We start from the raw sequence: 16,731 nt of genomic DNA on the forward strand, positions 1-16,731 counted from the left end.
TCACATCCACGGCAACAGGAAACCTTAAAAAAAAAAATAAAAGTCTTAATCTGCTTCCCTGTCTCCTCCTAAGAAGTACTTAGGAATAAACAAGAACACAGTCAAAATGTTTACATTTTGGTGTAATTTATTGGCACAAAAATATTCAAATACAACATGGCATCTAAACATGGCTACTCTGTTGTATTTTGTGCATTGTTTTTAATATGTTTAATTCATAAATCATAACTTTATTTTCACCCTCATGTTTAATAACCATTATTTTCTGTTTCAAGTTATGACCAGGTCTCCCCATGTCTGCCTCCTATGCCAAGTACTAAGTTTCCCTAGTTATTTCCCAATACTGCTTTTTAATCCAGACACTGTGGGAAGCTCCCAAGTGGTATTTCATTTGTACCCTGCATCCAGTTTGCCACCGATCAACCCGCATAGAGGCACCTGACTTTGCTCAGCTCAAGGTCTTCCAATTCTTGGATCTGCTCTGATATCCTGATCTAGTCTGAAACACGACTCCTGCGCTCGTGTAATAAGCGGATATACAGTTTCCAATTTGGGGGCAAGAATCGAGTTTGAAAACAAGGTAACAGGATGAAACAATGGTAAAATTCTGCTTCTCTTTCTTTCCAGTTATCCAGCTTATGCCCAAATCTAAATGAAGCCTCCTGCACAAGCGCATTGAGCTCACTGCAGCCACACCAACAGGACTGACCAGGGCAATAATTAATCCGCAAATGACTTAGTTACATTGCAAAGTAAGTCAAAACCCGTATATAGTTATTTTCAATGGATCACCAGTTCCCCAAAGACCAAGTGGAACCATAGACATCTGTGGTACAATCAGTCTTCGCTGTCCTGGAAACCCAAATCAAGTGTTGTGTTTCAGACAGCTTGTGTATTTCCAACAGCAGCTATACATTGGCTTAAACCAACTTTTAATATACAATAACTCTTTTCATTTACATTTCAAAATATTTGACAAAGGCTGTATTTCAGTCCAACGTTCAGTTTGTGTTTGTAGAAGAGCAAGTTTGGAGTGCAAAAGCCTCCAGAATAAAAGGCTGTGGATACTTTGGAATCTTCTGTTACCAGAAAGGACACCTAAAGAAAACAAAGATACTGTAGTAACGCTGACTTGCATATAGTTTCACAAAGGCAACACTGAGAAGGACTGAGATTCCATACTAACTAGGCACCATTTTAGTACAGGGAAAGTTGACAGGGGATCTCCATGCTTCTTTCCAGCTAACTAATGTTTAAAAACACTAAAAAAATCCGTTTCCTTAAGCATAGTCCAAAGTTAGTTAACTCAAAATGACAGTAAATCATCTTTGCTTACTTTAGAAGATGTGGTTCTGCACTGTAACTGAAATCAGTGACCACCACATGCCTTATTTCAAACACTTAAAATGTTGAGGCTGATTGTGGTTTAAATGTTCTAAAATCCCTGTCACTACTTATAACAACAACTTTCTTACAGAGAACGGTCTACGGGATCACTGTCATAGGCTTGCAAAATTTACCAGAGCAGATGCAGCATGGGGTAAGGCTCCTACATATAACTAACTACACAAGTGACATTTTCAATAGCTGTTCTCTGCTCAGATTATTCAGAGAAGAATTTTGCAACGTTAGCTGAATGACAAACTCACCATCCAATGTAGCACTGGCACAGATTCTCATGAGAAGTAGCTTGCTTAATGAGCAATTCTACTTGTGTGGGTACATCAAGAGTTTCATCATGAGAGAAGTCTCGACCTTTGAAAATAAAGAACGGAAAAAACCATAAATGGAAGTCACAAATCATATAATCATAACTTGCTTCTTGGTGGCAAGTTAAGGACTGATAGGACTTTTAACTGCTCGTCCCTTACAGTATATAAAATGCAAAATTTTCCAAACACGGAGAGTGCCTCTCTAAAGGCATACAGAGCCCAGAACTCTGTTTTCCCAACTATTATGGTTTCTTCCTTTTGTCTTCTCCAAATAATGGATGAACCAACAATAGATAACTTTCCAGTAGCTGGAATCCTGGTCCTAATCCCTTCAAGTACATTATTTGGCAGGTGGGAAGTAGTTTCTTATAAACTTTAAGAGCATAAAATTTTGCAACTAAATGCTGCAAACTATAAAGCCAGGACAATAGAAATTCTACTTCCACCAACAAGTCAAGACATGCAAAATATGAAGTCTGTTTAGTCACAAACACCTATATACTTTTCAAATGGGGCTCATTTGTATCTAAATGCAGGCACCAGTACTTAGGTGTTAGATAAAACCAGGAAAATGGCCTCACCCACTTAATCAGAATGTGTTAAATTCAAGGATTAACACAAAATACAAACACTAAAATTAGTGCTGATCCATCTCAAAACATTTTATGTTTATCTTATATAAACATAAGAACTTGCTCACCAGTGAGCTTATCTCGAACCCTGTTGATGATTTGAATTGCCTTCTTATTTAGAGCTTCTGGCTTCACTAGACCATCTCCTACTAAAAGACAGAAGTAGGAAAGAGATTAGAACTTCATCTGAACAATAAAAGCATTTGTACTGCTGTTACATCTGCCCTTCCTAAACACCACAAATATCATTTTAAGAGCAAACAAACCCAGATACCAGTATATTTTCTGTCACTTTTTTTTTTTTTTTTTTTTTTTTGAGTTGAGAACACAGGTTATTATATTCCTCATTTATGCTGACAATGAACTGTATCTGTCCCATCTCGTGTAATTGTACCTGGACCATGATGAAATTTTCCAATCTAAGAACAATTTCTGTGTCAGTATAGAAACAACAATGAAACTTACTGAAGGAATGGATGGATTCAGGCACTGTGGTCCCAGTTTTCTTATGGGCTGTCTCACCCAATTCCACACTGTCCAACATTTCTATTGAAAAAAACCATGAAAACATAAAAGCATAAATGTGACGGTGAAAAGCAGATAAAATAATATTCTTCTGGAAACATTAAGAAAACTGTTAATCAGCTTGTTTGAAAAGCATATTTGACTCTGACCAACTGTACCACTGTCCTGGTTTCAGCTGGGATAGTTAATTGTCTTCCTAGTAGCTGGTACAGTGCTATGTTTTGAGTTCAGTATGCAAAGAATGTCGATAACTGATGTTTTCAGTTGTTGCTAAGTAGTGTTTAGTCTAAAGTCAAGGATTTTTCAGCTTCTCAAGCCCAGCCAGCGAGAAAGCTGGAGGGGCACAAGAAGTTGGGAGGGGACACAGCCAGGACAGCTGACCCAAAGTGGTCAACGGGGTATTCCATACCGTGTGATGTCACATCTGGTATATAAACTGGGGGGAGTGGGGGCGGGGGGAATCGCCGCTCGGGGATTAACTGGGTGTCGATCGGCGGGTGGTGAGCAATTGCACTGTGCATCATTTGTATATTCCAATTCTTTTATTATTACTGCTGTCATTTTATTAGCATTATCATTATCATTACTAGTTTCTCCTTTTCTGTTCTATGAAACCGTTCTTATCTCAACCCACGAGTTTTACTTCTTTTCCCGATTTTCTCCCCCATCCCACGGGGTGGGGGGGGGGGAGTGAGTGAGCGGCTGCATGGTGCTTTGGTGCTGGCTGGGGTTAAACCACGACAACCACATATCTCTATCACTAATGGAAACATATCACAGGAGCAAACATTATTTTTGCCCTGCTAACATACTGAAAGGCCTGATTCAACTTGTAGGAACATTTTGTATAAAAGTGTAATTGAAAGATATTTTGAAATGATGTACAATTAACCAAAAATTGCAATAAAATAAGTATGTTTATTTGTAGAACTCGCCATATGAAACACTGTCCCTATTCTGCAGTCCAATAGCAAACAACTGCTAAGATTTGATGCAAAGCTCTCAACATTCAGTCAGATGACTACTTGCCAGATTTTGCACACTAATATTTGGTAGCTAAGTAAATAACTACCACATATCAATTACACCTTGCACTACATCAGTTTGTATGTGTCCCAGAAGGATGTTAATGTAACTGTAAAGGAGTATCTGCTTTTTGAGCTGAAGTACTGAACTCACGACTTCCAGTCCTAAAACTAATGATAATAAGCTCTTTAACTGTCTACTTTTGTGTAGAGGACTGAAAATACTTACCCAGTCTTGTGCACTGCTAAAAAAAACGCTCCAAACATTCATGACACTCACCATCTTTTCTACTCACCTACTGACTGACTAGCTGAGTAGGAATCTGTTCTTGTTCGTGAGCGTTTATTGCCCTTTGTATTTGCTGCAAGAAAATAAGGAGTTGAAAAGTATGAACTGGAGTTTCAGTGTTTCATAGCAAATTTGTCCACAAACAATACAGATTTGACTGCCTTCCTCTTTCTCCAAATTTTATGTCACCTGAAAGTAGCTTTCAATCTCCTGATGACAACTAATACAAAACCAAGCCAAACAATTTTGCTTGTAGCTTAGTTTGGTGTCTAAGTACAAAAGGGTTTTAACCACTGTGGTAATTTCACATTACAATCCCTAAAACCATGTGCGCACAGAAATAGCATTTCCAAAGCAACAATTTCATCAGATTGTCTTCAAACAGACATTGGATTTCAGGCTTCTGGATTTCTTGTATGAAGAAGCAGCAAGAATCACTTACTGTCCATCAGCCGCCAATTCAATAATGGATCATACACAAAGGCTTCAAGCACAGCCATGACACTGTCCTTATGCTCGCGCAGGACTTCCATCACTGTGTGACAGGTGATTCTGTAATTGCCATCGAGGCCTGTCACCTTCAGAAGAGAAAGAAGCGAATCAACCATGCTGCTTCATTCACTATGCAACTCCAACCCTAACATTCAGGGAGCAGGAAGTGGCTTTTGCTTTGAACTGGAATTCACTATGCTTTGTTCATTAAGAGAACAAGATAGATGTTCATTACAAACTAAGAAGCTCTTTTCTGCCATTAAGATGACCTTTGTGAAGTACCGTGCCATTGGCTGTGTCTGGTTGATGCAAACAGCTATTTGAACTGAGGAAACTAAGAAAGACCTAAGAAACTGGAGGAATCTCAGGGGTCTTTTTGCATCAATTAAAAAGTTGCTTTTCACTGTAATGTACCGTAAAGATCACAGGAGATATTTTAACTTACAGAAAATGCAGGTGAAATATAAACATCTCTAGTTCTTAAAGAGTGGAGACATTTAACCACAACAGAAAATACAGCGAAAACTGAGAAATGGGTGCCATTTTACCTAGGAACAAACCACTTCATATTAAAGAGTGGATGCTTACCTCCATAGCATTTGTCAGCATCCTTGTTAACCTAAATGGAATCTTCTCAGGGAACTTTTCTCTTGTCATTGCAACCTAAACACATGATGATGGAGAATTAGTAAATTAATAGGTAACTTATTATTTAAGAGTTAATAAATATTGGGGTTTTTTTGCTACAAGCTTGAAGGTTGTATTCCAAATAGGAAGTAAAAGTTCCAGCTTTACGTTCCTCAGTTTCCACAAATTTTTGTAAGCAGCTAGTTAATTAACTTGATAACAGAGGGAAAACTCCAGCGTGTGCCCAGCTGCTAGTGCCAAGTAACACAGACTGCCTATCACTAGCTTAAATTGCTTCAAGGAATTTTATGGAAAAGTGATGTTAGCACTTCTTTGCTTGTTCCAGTGGTCAACTAATCCCCAAGACATGCCTCTGAGATAAGGTATGTATTATGTTCATCTTGCCTGTAGGTAAAGTGAAGCCCAAAAGAGAGCCAAAGGGTTTGCCCAAGATCACATTCCAAGGTCAGTTTGTCCTGGCTTACAGATTAATTTCTGTTCTATGAGAAAATGTGAAATATTACAGAAAATTTAATGTCCAAGTACAAAGATTTACCTCAAAACAGTCCCCGAAGTCAATGTGCAGGATCTTTCCACTCAGTCTATCTAACATCAGGTTGGAGGGGTGTCTTTGATGAAGGAGTAGGAGAAAAAAGAAGGTGACAGACCATTATAAAAACCCAAAGTAAATCACAGCAGCTCCAGTCTAAAATGATATTTATCTTCATGAACAAGAACAGCCAGTGACAGCTTGCTTGTCTGAGATCTTCAATCTCAGGATGAACAGAATAGCTTCCTGACAGTGCATCTATCACATTATTTTTCTAATTACCTCTCAGGAGTTAGAGATCATCTCACCTTGGAAGATAAAACAACCTATTGAACCAGAACCATCAGTACATTACTTGGATATGAACATTTATTTTTCAGTTAGGATAAATTCTTCTACTTGTTTTCTGCTTTCTCATTTTTTTTTCAGTATAGAAAAATGTAATGAATTATGCTACAGGTCAAGTAATGCAAACTGTACTAGCACCAGAAAAGAAGAGAATCAATCCAGACTAGGAAAACCACGATGCTGCTAGTCATGCCAACTTGTTCCAATTTTGTTTTAATTCAATTTTCAAAGGTTTGTAATTTCATTATGAAGACCTTTAAGTTCAGGAATAGAAGCTTTTGTTATGAAAACATGTGAGGGTTTAGCTGTTTTTGCACTACAGACCTTAAATCTAAAATATATTGTCTTCAAAAGTATTTTGGAAGTTATCGTGTCCCCTTTTAACAGTAAGGCATATAATAAATCAAACATTTGTTCATTTTTTTGGTAATTTTCTTCTTTTTTCATTATGTGCCCAATCCATTTGGATAGTACATACTTCCCTCCCGAATATGTCTGCATTGCAGATCAGAAAAACCACCACGTTAAGTAATAGTTAAACCAACATTAACTTTCATTTGTTTTAAGTCTAGAGCAGTCTTTGGGGAGTATTTATGGGGATTTCATGTGTGTCTCTGACAACTGCTGTGAACGTACATAGCATTAGAGGTTTCTGCTTCACAGAATATATATCCACCAGGCAAAAAAGTATGCAAAATAAGTAGTGTTACTGAACCCATTTGGAAGGAGAACCGGAAGAGCTCTGCCACTAAATACTTTCTGGATTTCTTTTTGCTACTTCAGGGAATAAAAACCGATGCTTGATCATGGTACTTCTTTCCTCCCCAAAAAGCTGGATGTACGTATACAGTCCTAACAGACTTTGCAAAAAAAAAAATTGCCATCTCATATGCATGAAGCACACACAAGCACACAGATTGGTGGCACAGGTCAACAATATTTCTGTTTTATAGAACGGACGGAGAAAGATTTCCCATTCCGTGAGTGAAACGAAAGCACAAAATTAGAACTTGTAGTCCTTGATGTAATTCTGTGTGTACTCCTCTCAAAATGGAAGAAACTCTTATTTGTACTCAAGATACACAAACCCTACATCCCATGCCTGCAGTGCTGAAAATAATGACAGCATGATTAGGTCCTGAAAGATGGTGGTGTTACAAATCAGCAATAACCACAATGAAAGATGTTATCATACAAACAGATCCAAGGAATGAATTGACAGGCCTACACAGTCTGTGTTTTTATTTAGGAAAAACCTTTACAATTTCACTTACCTGTCCCCAAGGCCCAAAATGTACCCAACCATTGACATCACAGCTAGTGAACGAGTGTAGTTTGTTCTTCTGTCAAACCACACCTACAAGTGGAGACAAAATAGAAAAAGGCAGGCAGGCATGTTGCATGTTTCAGCTTATATTTTAATTTATACATTAACTACTTGCATTTTGCACAAAGCAAAACTGTGATACGCTCCATAGCCTGAGGGGGTTCAGACATCCTGTGGCCTTGAATTAGATGTCTAAACCATTAAGAGAATATATTCTGAGGGTCCTGCTTTTCTCTCCCCATGCACAGTATATGGAGCTCCAGCGTCCACCCTTGGGCTTTGGACTGCACCCTGGCAGCCATTGTGATCTGAGCCTTATAAAGCCCCTTGTGAGGAGATGCACATGTGGATAGGCATTCTGCAGTGATTCGTCTGGAGTTTATGATGAATAAACACCATCTCTCACTCATTCTGCAGAGGAGGTAATTCCACATCATGCTGATTGCCAAACATAAGCCATTACACGTGATGAACTCACCTCTGAGCTTGGACTTTTCAACCACAGCAGTTTGGCAAGGTCATCACCAGCTGTGTTATTGACAGCATGTTCAAATACTTCTACCTTCTGCATCAGAGTCAGGTGGTCATAATCTGGAGCCATCTACAATTGAGAAGTGACACTCAGCAACTTAAAAAAAACCACCTCCAGTAATCCTTAGTTGTACTATGAGAAACACAGTAATCACAAATAATTCCATATCAAGTTTAGATTGAAATTATTTGTAGACTGACCAATACGTTCCCAAACACAGTGGGATGACCACCCAACAGCAAAGAATTCATTTTACATGGGATAGCAAATGATTTAGCATCCACAAAGTAGTCCGTAGCCATATTTAATTAAAATACTGCAACGGTGAATATGTTTCAAAAAACATTATCTAAATAAGTCTTCTGGGTTGGCACATGCTTTCCTTTTTGGCAGGCAATTCTAACTTTTCTAGTAATGTTCAGTTTCTCCAGTCTGTCTAATTTTGGCCCTGTTGCTTAGGCACAATGTTTGTGAATGCCAGCAGCATGGCATTGTATAAGGCACATCATAGTCACACAAAATTCCAAACACATTTTAGTCACCAGATGGTAACAACTTGTGGTCATTGCTAAAACAGGAAAGGAGAAACAAATAAACATATGGCAAATTTTACCTCTTGGTAGCATTTTATAACTCTTATCTGATATTTTCGCATTTATTACTGGTACCAATAACAATCAGAAAACAGGCAAAGGAAGAACAAGCTGCGCACCATTATTTCTCATTAAGACACTGGAGTCCTAAAAGAATGTACAAAAACTCTGCCAGCTTTGCCCTTTACCCTCAGCATGATGCGATGTTCAATGTTGAGCAGGATCTTTTTCTTCTCTCTGTAGTCTCGGATGAGTGCATGCAGTGTGTCACAGTGGGGGACCCAACCAATCAAGCCTGAATTCGTAGACAGTGGAATAACAGCATATCTCTGGATGCTACAGGAAAAAATGGAGAATCAGAGCTCAAATTGTTGTCTGTTGTGAATTATTACATTTCGAGATGCTTAAAACAACTAATATTAAATCTGATTCTGATCCAAATTGTCTCTTCAGTAGTTGCTCTGCTTTCCTTCTTTTCAAACAGACCCGAAACATCCATTTGGATAGATTGCTGCCAGATAATCTACAGACATTCTCAAAGCTTATGTGGTTTTCACTGAAAGACTGCTTTGAGAAGGTACATGTTATGTCACCCACAATGATCTATTATTTGCATATGACATTGGATATGTTCATGCTTGAAAGACACTGTACAGAACTGCAGTCAGTGACTATTCACCAGGCTATTTAGTGACTATAATAAAAAAATCCTTGATAAAACCCCCTGTTCTCAGGCTCCTAAGGCAGCGTTAAAGCTATCTTGAAATAGGGGTTGCCTCAATGACCATAACTATTTACGAGATGGGACTTCAATTAAATAAAACAAACAATCCCCTCAGGATACATTTCCTCCAAGTTTAAATTCTATGAATTTTTTTTTTCTTTCTTTCTCTCTCTCTTTTTTTTTTTTTTTAATTAACTAAGTTCCAAGATTCACCATTTCCTCACAAACCAGCTGGCTGTGCCAAGGATTACTTGGAAACTGCACCTACGTAGGGTGTCACTTATCCATAAGCACATTCAGTGATTATCCACAGCACATACCTGAGGTTTTTACGAAGAGAAGTTGGGTCGTTTGCTAGCAGAGTGTTGACCAACCCAAAAAGCTGCATCACTCTTTCATCTTGGCGAAGGTCTTCATGACCTTTCAGAAGGAATACAAACTCATGCCCATTGCTTCCTGTGAAAGAATTATAACACACAAAACTTTACTCTTGCTGAACAAACAGACAAGAGCAAATACACGTGCACCCAAGAACTGGAAAGTGTGGCAGTAAGACTGACCAGACCACTAAGAAATACCTCACTTGAAAGAAAATGTTGGAAAGGTTTTACCTGGTAAATATGCAGTTTGACCTAAAAGCAACGACTGTTTAAATACTAGAATAGCTAAGTGAAAACTGCTCTCTCTTACCCATTAATGTTAACTTCCTGGGCCGCTGCTTGGAGGTGATGACCTGCAGTGAGGGTGCAATGGACTGAATACGTATGATGGGCTGGTTGGGATCATACGTTCCCGGCACTGCCAATTCCAGGTCCCGGCACATTAAGAGCTTTGGTGACACATACTGTAGTTCCAAAGAAGTGAGCTGCCAAAACCAAAAGAAATACAACCCCCCAGAATTTCAGTTAAATCTCACTAAAACATCTGAAGAGTTCATGCTGTCAAGTGACCTACAACAGTTCAGTCATCAGTACTTCAGATGCTTGCAGCAAGTGCTGCGGACTTGCAGCAAATCATATGCAGATACTTCTAGAATACTGAATTTGAATGTTTTGAATAACCAGAAAACATGAAACAAGATCAGTATTGACAACTTGCACTGTAAGACCCACAACAGAACTGTACTTCTCCCCCCACCTGAGGCAGCTGCTTTGAGATACGCCGGAACACATGGTAATAGAGATCCCAAGCCTGAGTTAGGTCTTTGACATTTCCTGATTTCATGTACTTCCTGCACCATTCCTGAGCTTCCATTAGATCTCTGCCATAGGCCTAGGGAGGAAGTGAAAAGCAACAGAAGAAAAACATTTCTACAGACTATAGTGGAACAGGTGGAGACCACTTAATACCTACAAAGAGCATCACAGACTATTTTTAAATTGCATTACAAATACTTTATCTCACATTTTTATAGCATATCGGAATTAAAGATCCAGAAATTCCTGGATCCAAGGCATGCACTGAGTTTATTAGACAAAACTGGTCACAAATAGACCTCATGATAGGAGGTAGCAGAATGAATAGAATCACCCTTTAACAGTAGGCTCACAAGCTCAAATTAATTCCTTTTGCTGGCTTGAGACAGATCACCTTTACTATCTGTGCTAGTGATTACCATGAAGCAAAGCAGACTTAGCAGAATTAACTGCAGAGCAGTTGTATGTTTTCCAGACCCTATCAGACACCCATCCGATATAAGACTCCAGGGCAATCTGTACTACCATGGCCCCTGTAGTACTGTAGTCACCAAAAGCAATACAGATGTGAAGATAAATGTCAATAATGAAGTCTGCAATTAACGTAATGAGTCCCAAGAGATTTACTCTTTGTGTTAGATTGCAAAGGTCCTTGTAACACATCTAGGGCAGGTGGCTGTCCTGCCTGGTTTTGAGGGCATGCAGAAGGTTATGCTCTTGGCCATTTGCTGATACCTGATTGAAGGATGTCTCTTTTAAAGTCTGAGGCCCACGCTCCATCATTGCATGAAGTGGTTCCAGCACCTCAAACATTCCCTTCACATTCCTTTCTCCAAAGTATAGACGAGATGCTTCTTCCAACCCTTCATGCCACATCTCATGCCATAGGATGGCTACACGGATTAGCTCTTCACTCACCTGTTTTAGGACAGGAAAAAAGATTAAACGCCTAAAGAAAAACACTATGACTGTATACTGACTTACAAATGCAAAACTACTTTCTTCTCTAATGATTATAAAATATTTGTTGCTGGCAGCTAGAGGGAGCCACAAGAACTCCTACAATGCTGTTAACACTTTTTTCTGCAAGAAGCAGATCAGGCTCTTCTCACCTTACTTGTTGCCTTTGAAATTATCTATATATTTGTGTAGCTTGGCCTGAAAGCATTACTTTTCATTTATTCATAAAAATTTTTAGCAAATGAATTAAATTACTCTTTCCATACTATGCTCAGTAAGTTTTGTTTCCACTTTTCATTAAGCAAAAATATCTCTTTATGGAACAATGATTCTTCATTTATTTCTTTTCTAAACTTATTCATAAGGAGACACAAGAACTTAGCGTTTGAACGTTATGGTCCTTTTTAAATTAAAGCATTGTCTTGAAAGTATACTAATACTGTAACTTCTACCTATCACAAAAAACCCAAATTAATTGTACTTGAACAAAATTAACAATGAATAGTCATTTTGTGTTATTATACCTGTGGAACATCCATTCCTGAAACACAATACACTTTACGGTACACTTAACTACTCACCATCATCGCCTGTTGCACCAGAGTGTTACTGTGCTCACACATGTTTTTCAAGATCTTATTCGCAGCGTTGTGGCGAGCAGTGGTTGTAGATTTAGAGGCCACAGTCAAAGGATAGATCAAAGCCTACAAGGGACATGAACCAATAACATTTTAAAACCACACAGAAGAGCTACATAAATTGAAAGATTAGCAAAGCATTAATAAATAGCAGCCTTAGGGCTAGACAAAGAAAGCAAGCTTCCTTCTGGAAAGAGGTGATAGGAATTTGCTATTCAAAGTCTTCCAATCTGAAAAGCTTACAAGACTTTAGTTCACTCAGTAGCAGAATGACTTTGAGAGCCTGTATCAAACTGGAAGAACAGAAAACTGTTTTTAGCATTTTGTGATTTTCCAGACTGTAGGAAGAAATTCAGATAAAACATCTGTGAGGTAGCCTTTTAGTAGTCACTTAATGAGATTTAAGAAGGTGATTTTCACCACCCAGTATTCTATTAGATGGACAGAACTTCCCCTGCTGCATGGCTTATCAACCTCTTCTTTCCATTTTTATGTGAACAGTGCTGAGGTGAAAGAAGCAGCAGCAGAAATAGTCCCCATCCTCACTATCCTCACTTGCTGTGACTTCCAGTGCAGCCGTCTAGACTAGGTGAAATGGAACATAGAAAATGCCTTAACTGGCGCCCAGTCTATGCAATTTCCTCCTCTAAGCCAAAGCTTACCTGGGGATGGTACCGTCCAATATCTGTGAGGAGCTGATGAATGAGACGTCCTACTAATGGTCGAGGGGTGTCAATTCTTGCAATGAGCTGAGGGATAACCTAGTAATAAGGATAAGTAAAATAAACATTCCTGTAATCTCAAGTGTTTGGTTCACAAGCTGTTCTGCCCTCTGCTAGAGATCTCTCAGTCTTTAAAGGAGACAGAGAAGCCCACCACTCATTTTTGAGATGGTCAGAGGATAACACAAAGTTCCAAACAGTGTCAGAAATGCAGAACAGCTCAGTGAGATCACAAGTGTTCTGCCCTAAACTGTTATAGGATCCTCTTATCAAAAGAGTAAGATTTGTCTTGAAGTGTAATGCTCAAATAAGAAATAAAGCCTTTTTTATTTATTTACAGGAGTCATTCTACAAGGCAATCCTGAAACAGAATGAAAATTTTAAAATTGAAGATGATGTGCATTCAGTGGTGATCCAAGTATAAAACACCACTGCCTGCTCTGATGTAATTCAGTCTTTCTCATTCATATGCACTAATCTGCATATAAATACAGAAACGCATGCAAGAACGTTTCTCATGTCTCTGTTCAAGATGCTTGTTAAATCAGTTACAAATTGTACTGCACACTGCTCTCACCACTGTTGAGCAAGGGATCATCACGGATATCATGTAACAAATGCCCAAGCTCCCCCCAGAACTGAGATTTTTCTTAGCCATTTGTGTTCCTTACCTGCAGCCAAGTGTCTATTTGGATTGCCTTGACTCCTTCTACCAAAGCCTCATTCACATCAGGCCAGTGACCATAGTCAAACCACAGAGTAAGGACTCTGAAAAAGAGAAATACATTTGTTAGGAATGCAACAAAAAAACCTCATTCCTGTCAAATACCTTCAGAACCATTTACAAGTGATTCTTCTTCCCAGAACCTACAGCTAGTAGGATAAGGGCTAATCCACCTAATATAAATTAGCTTGGACTGAAGCATTCACTTAGTTTTACCATAACAAAAAAGAGCAGAAACAGGTTCTACCTAATCTTAAACCATGTGCCCTTATCAGCTGGATTTCATTTACTATGTGTTTTATTATGTACCTTAGAGTGTCTTGTAGGTTGTTTCCTCGAGACAGAGATATGGATCGGAAAAAACCCTGGACAGCAGGGACTGTGTACATCAAGAGGGTCTTGGATAAATCCTTTTGAAATGAAAATTGCTGCATTAGTTCTACACAAGCGCATCAGTCCACATGAATCCTAAACTCAGCAAGGGGAAAGAGGAAGAAATATGTGGAAACATAGACCTAATCCACATTATAGTTGACTTCTGCTCATACTCCTCACAGGACATGTTGCTCCTGGAACTTATGTTTTGCTTTACTAGACATAAGTCTTTCAGCCTGGCAAGGAATATATCATGAAGTGGTTTTATACTTCAGTTTGTTGGCAAAACTATGGACAGCAAAGCAGCCTAAAAACTACAACCCTACTATAACTGGCAAGTAAAAGAGATTCCTCACAGTCTTTCATGAAGGGCTTCAGCAGCAGAACTTGTTAATGCACATTGTAGCACCTGTAATAGCAATCCATGCCTTTGCTCTAGTTCACAACTAACTTAAGATCATTTGCATTAATTTAATCGTCTTCCTTAAGACTGAGTTAATCTGAACTTCCTCACTTTTGCTGTAAGCTATAAGAGTGTGTGTGTGTGTGTATATATATATATATATATGCACATACAGCCAGTTTCCACAAGCCAGGTATGCAGAGTAGCTTGTCTCCCACCATAGTATTTTCCTGCATCTAAGCAGCAAGTACCAATCTCTCAACATAAACAGGGAAGAAGGGTACCTCAGTGACTTTTTTCTGCACTGGAGATGGGATGGGACTGTTCTCTGTGCTCTCTGCATCACTCTCACTATTGCTGCCCTCGGTGTTAGCACTAGTGATACTGGCTCCACTGGCATGACGTAGTTTCTTCTTCTCGTCTCTGGCCTGGTTTTGATGTTTGTAGTGAAGCACTGCTTCAAAATTCATCACTGCCCAGGCATGCCAGGCCTGCCAACAAGAGAGAACAAAAGTCAAAAGGAAGATGAATCCTTTCTGCAACCTGTACTTTCTAATTATTAGAGATAATAATCCAACCTTTCCGAGTCTGCGGACAACAGTAGTAATACCCTGCAGACAACACAATGCCTTGCTTTCTCTAATCACTTGTAGTTTTAACTGTCTTATTATCTTAAATAACATCATGGTGAGTTCTTGGCCAGGAGCTCCCTGTTGGATATTAAGGCAAAGGAGCTCTGTAGCAAAAATTAAATCACCTTCTATTCACATATACCTTCATTTTTCAAAGCTTAAAATGAACATTAATATGTTAGGACTAGGGGAGGTGTAACAGGAAGAAATACAGGAGATGGCTGCCTCAGAGAAGATCTGGCACCAAATATTAATTGAAATTTCACAATCCTGAAATCAAGGGATCTTTGGAGAATTAGCAACAAGGCCTCCTTCCTAGTTCAAGTATACTGAGTGAGAACAAGTTACATTTTTTCCATTTAGATTATCCTTTCTCCTTCACTGTTAACTGACAGGAGAGAAAGTCCCAAAAGGAAGACTAGAAACTGAATTGTGGCCTAGTTTTACCAGCCAGATAAAATTCTAAACAAGAATCCCATGGTTGCCTTGGGCTGCTTTCTCTGTTTTTTTTTAATCCTACTTGCAGTAACAAGACATATAGTTATAGGAGATCATCCTATGAACATCTTCCTTTCCTGTAGTATGGGATGTCGTCAAATTTACTGATCTCTCTGCAATGGCGCATAGAAGCTTTTCCTTACTGACCTTGTACCAGTTGCGATCATGCTCTGTTGCAGCACTGTAGTATTGCAAGACTTTGGGAATGGTACTCTCATTGATGCCTTGCAGGTTCAGCTGCCACTCACCCAGTTTCAGGAAACACCTGGTTAAGCAAAGGGATTATTGACTCAGAACCTAGAATGAAAATGAAGCCTGCTGGATTAAGAGGCAGACTTCTTATCTGAAGTCTGAAAGACATTTCATGTGGTGAACCCACTCTGTAAGCCTCTTCTGCAGACTAGGAGTGTATGTATTAACATGTAAGGTTCAAAATATCTACATCCTGCTTTTAAGTGTGGACCTAACTAGTTCATGGTTTAATTCTTAGGGGGAAAGGTGAGGGTCAAACTTTGTTCCTCATTTATATCAGTTATAAAATAAACGTAGGAAGTAGCTAACGGTAGCATCAAAAGCCTTCATCAGTATTGATAAAATGCACCTAGCATATGTGCTGGCTAGCTGTACTTATCACCATACGAACTAGCCTTCTGGAGAGAACACTGCAACAGACAAACAGTGGAAACACAGAGCAACTGCTCTTCCCCCAAGCCAGAACCCCATTAAGTCATCCCCTCCCAGAGGAAAGGAAAAACAACGTATTTTTACTGCAACAGGGTGGGGCTGTGAAGGTTTGTGCGAAGCTTAATACTTTGCTCCCTTAGCAGGCTTTAAATACCACAGTTACACAGCTGTCCTTTCTATATTTTGAATTTTCCAGAAAGCGTTGTGCAAGAAAAATATTGTGCGCAACTCATTACTAATTTGTCATCCATGATAGTCACTCTGAAAAAAACATAAGACGATGGTGTTATCAAGTTCCCATTCTCATAAAAGCAAATTAAGCGCATGCCTCCCTTTAAAAAAAGCAAACCTTCAATAGCAAGCACTATGCAATTTCTTCTTTAAACTGGAAAAAAACAGATCTGGCACCTCAAGATCCACAGAGGAAAACGGAGATTATAAGATGTGTTTTTAATGAAACAATATTTTGAGAGACCATCACATGCTGGGCACCTATTGCCCAAAGCACTGCTGTTGTATTAAG

At 39.0% G+C, this 16,731-nt stretch overlaps 1 protein-coding gene across 2 annotated transcripts in view; it reads right to left on the reverse strand.

The window, feature by feature from the left end:
* Window positions 1-109: 109 nt before the first annotated feature.
* The window catches only part of MTOR (mechanistic target of rapamycin kinase), a 68,523-nt gene continuing 51,901 nt past the window's right edge, over window positions 110-16,731 (reverse strand). For both annotated transcript variants that reach the window (XM_041124098.1, XM_030016968.1), the window contains 21 exons: window positions 15,672-15,789; window positions 14,679-14,885; window positions 13,926-14,026; window positions 13,564-13,660; window positions 12,833-12,931; window positions 12,114-12,236; window positions 11,308-11,490; window positions 10,514-10,648; window positions 10,067-10,241; window positions 9,697-9,832; window positions 8,841-8,988; window positions 8,006-8,128; window positions 7,475-7,557; window positions 5,859-5,931; window positions 5,264-5,338; window positions 4,626-4,761; window positions 4,191-4,256; window positions 2,810-2,890; window positions 2,413-2,493; window positions 1,650-1,755; window positions 110-1,098 (listed from right to left, as the gene is read on the reverse strand). In XM_041124098.1, coding sequence (XP_040980032.1) covers window positions 1,083-1,098; window positions 1,650-1,755; window positions 2,413-2,493; window positions 2,810-2,890; window positions 4,191-4,256; window positions 4,626-4,761; window positions 5,264-5,338; window positions 5,859-5,931; window positions 7,475-7,557; window positions 8,006-8,128; window positions 8,841-8,988; window positions 9,697-9,832; window positions 10,067-10,241; window positions 10,514-10,648; window positions 11,308-11,490; window positions 12,114-12,236; window positions 12,833-12,931; window positions 13,564-13,660; window positions 13,926-14,026; window positions 14,679-14,885; window positions 15,672-15,789 — 2,362 coding nt within the window. In that variant the 3' untranslated portion in view covers window positions 110-1,082. The remainder of the gene's footprint in view (window positions 1,099-1,649; window positions 1,756-2,412; window positions 2,494-2,809; window positions 2,891-4,190; window positions 4,257-4,625; window positions 4,762-5,263; window positions 5,339-5,858; window positions 5,932-7,474; window positions 7,558-8,005; window positions 8,129-8,840; window positions 8,989-9,696; window positions 9,833-10,066; window positions 10,242-10,513; window positions 10,649-11,307; window positions 11,491-12,113; window positions 12,237-12,832; window positions 12,932-13,563; window positions 13,661-13,925; window positions 14,027-14,678; window positions 14,886-15,671; window positions 15,790-16,731) is intronic.

Source organism: Aquila chrysaetos, chromosome 6 (assembly GCF_900496995.4).
Source record: "Aquila chrysaetos chrysaetos chromosome 6, bAquChr1.4, whole genome shotgun sequence".
NCBI lineage: Eukaryota > Metazoa > Chordata > Aves > Accipitriformes > Accipitridae > Aquila > Aquila chrysaetos.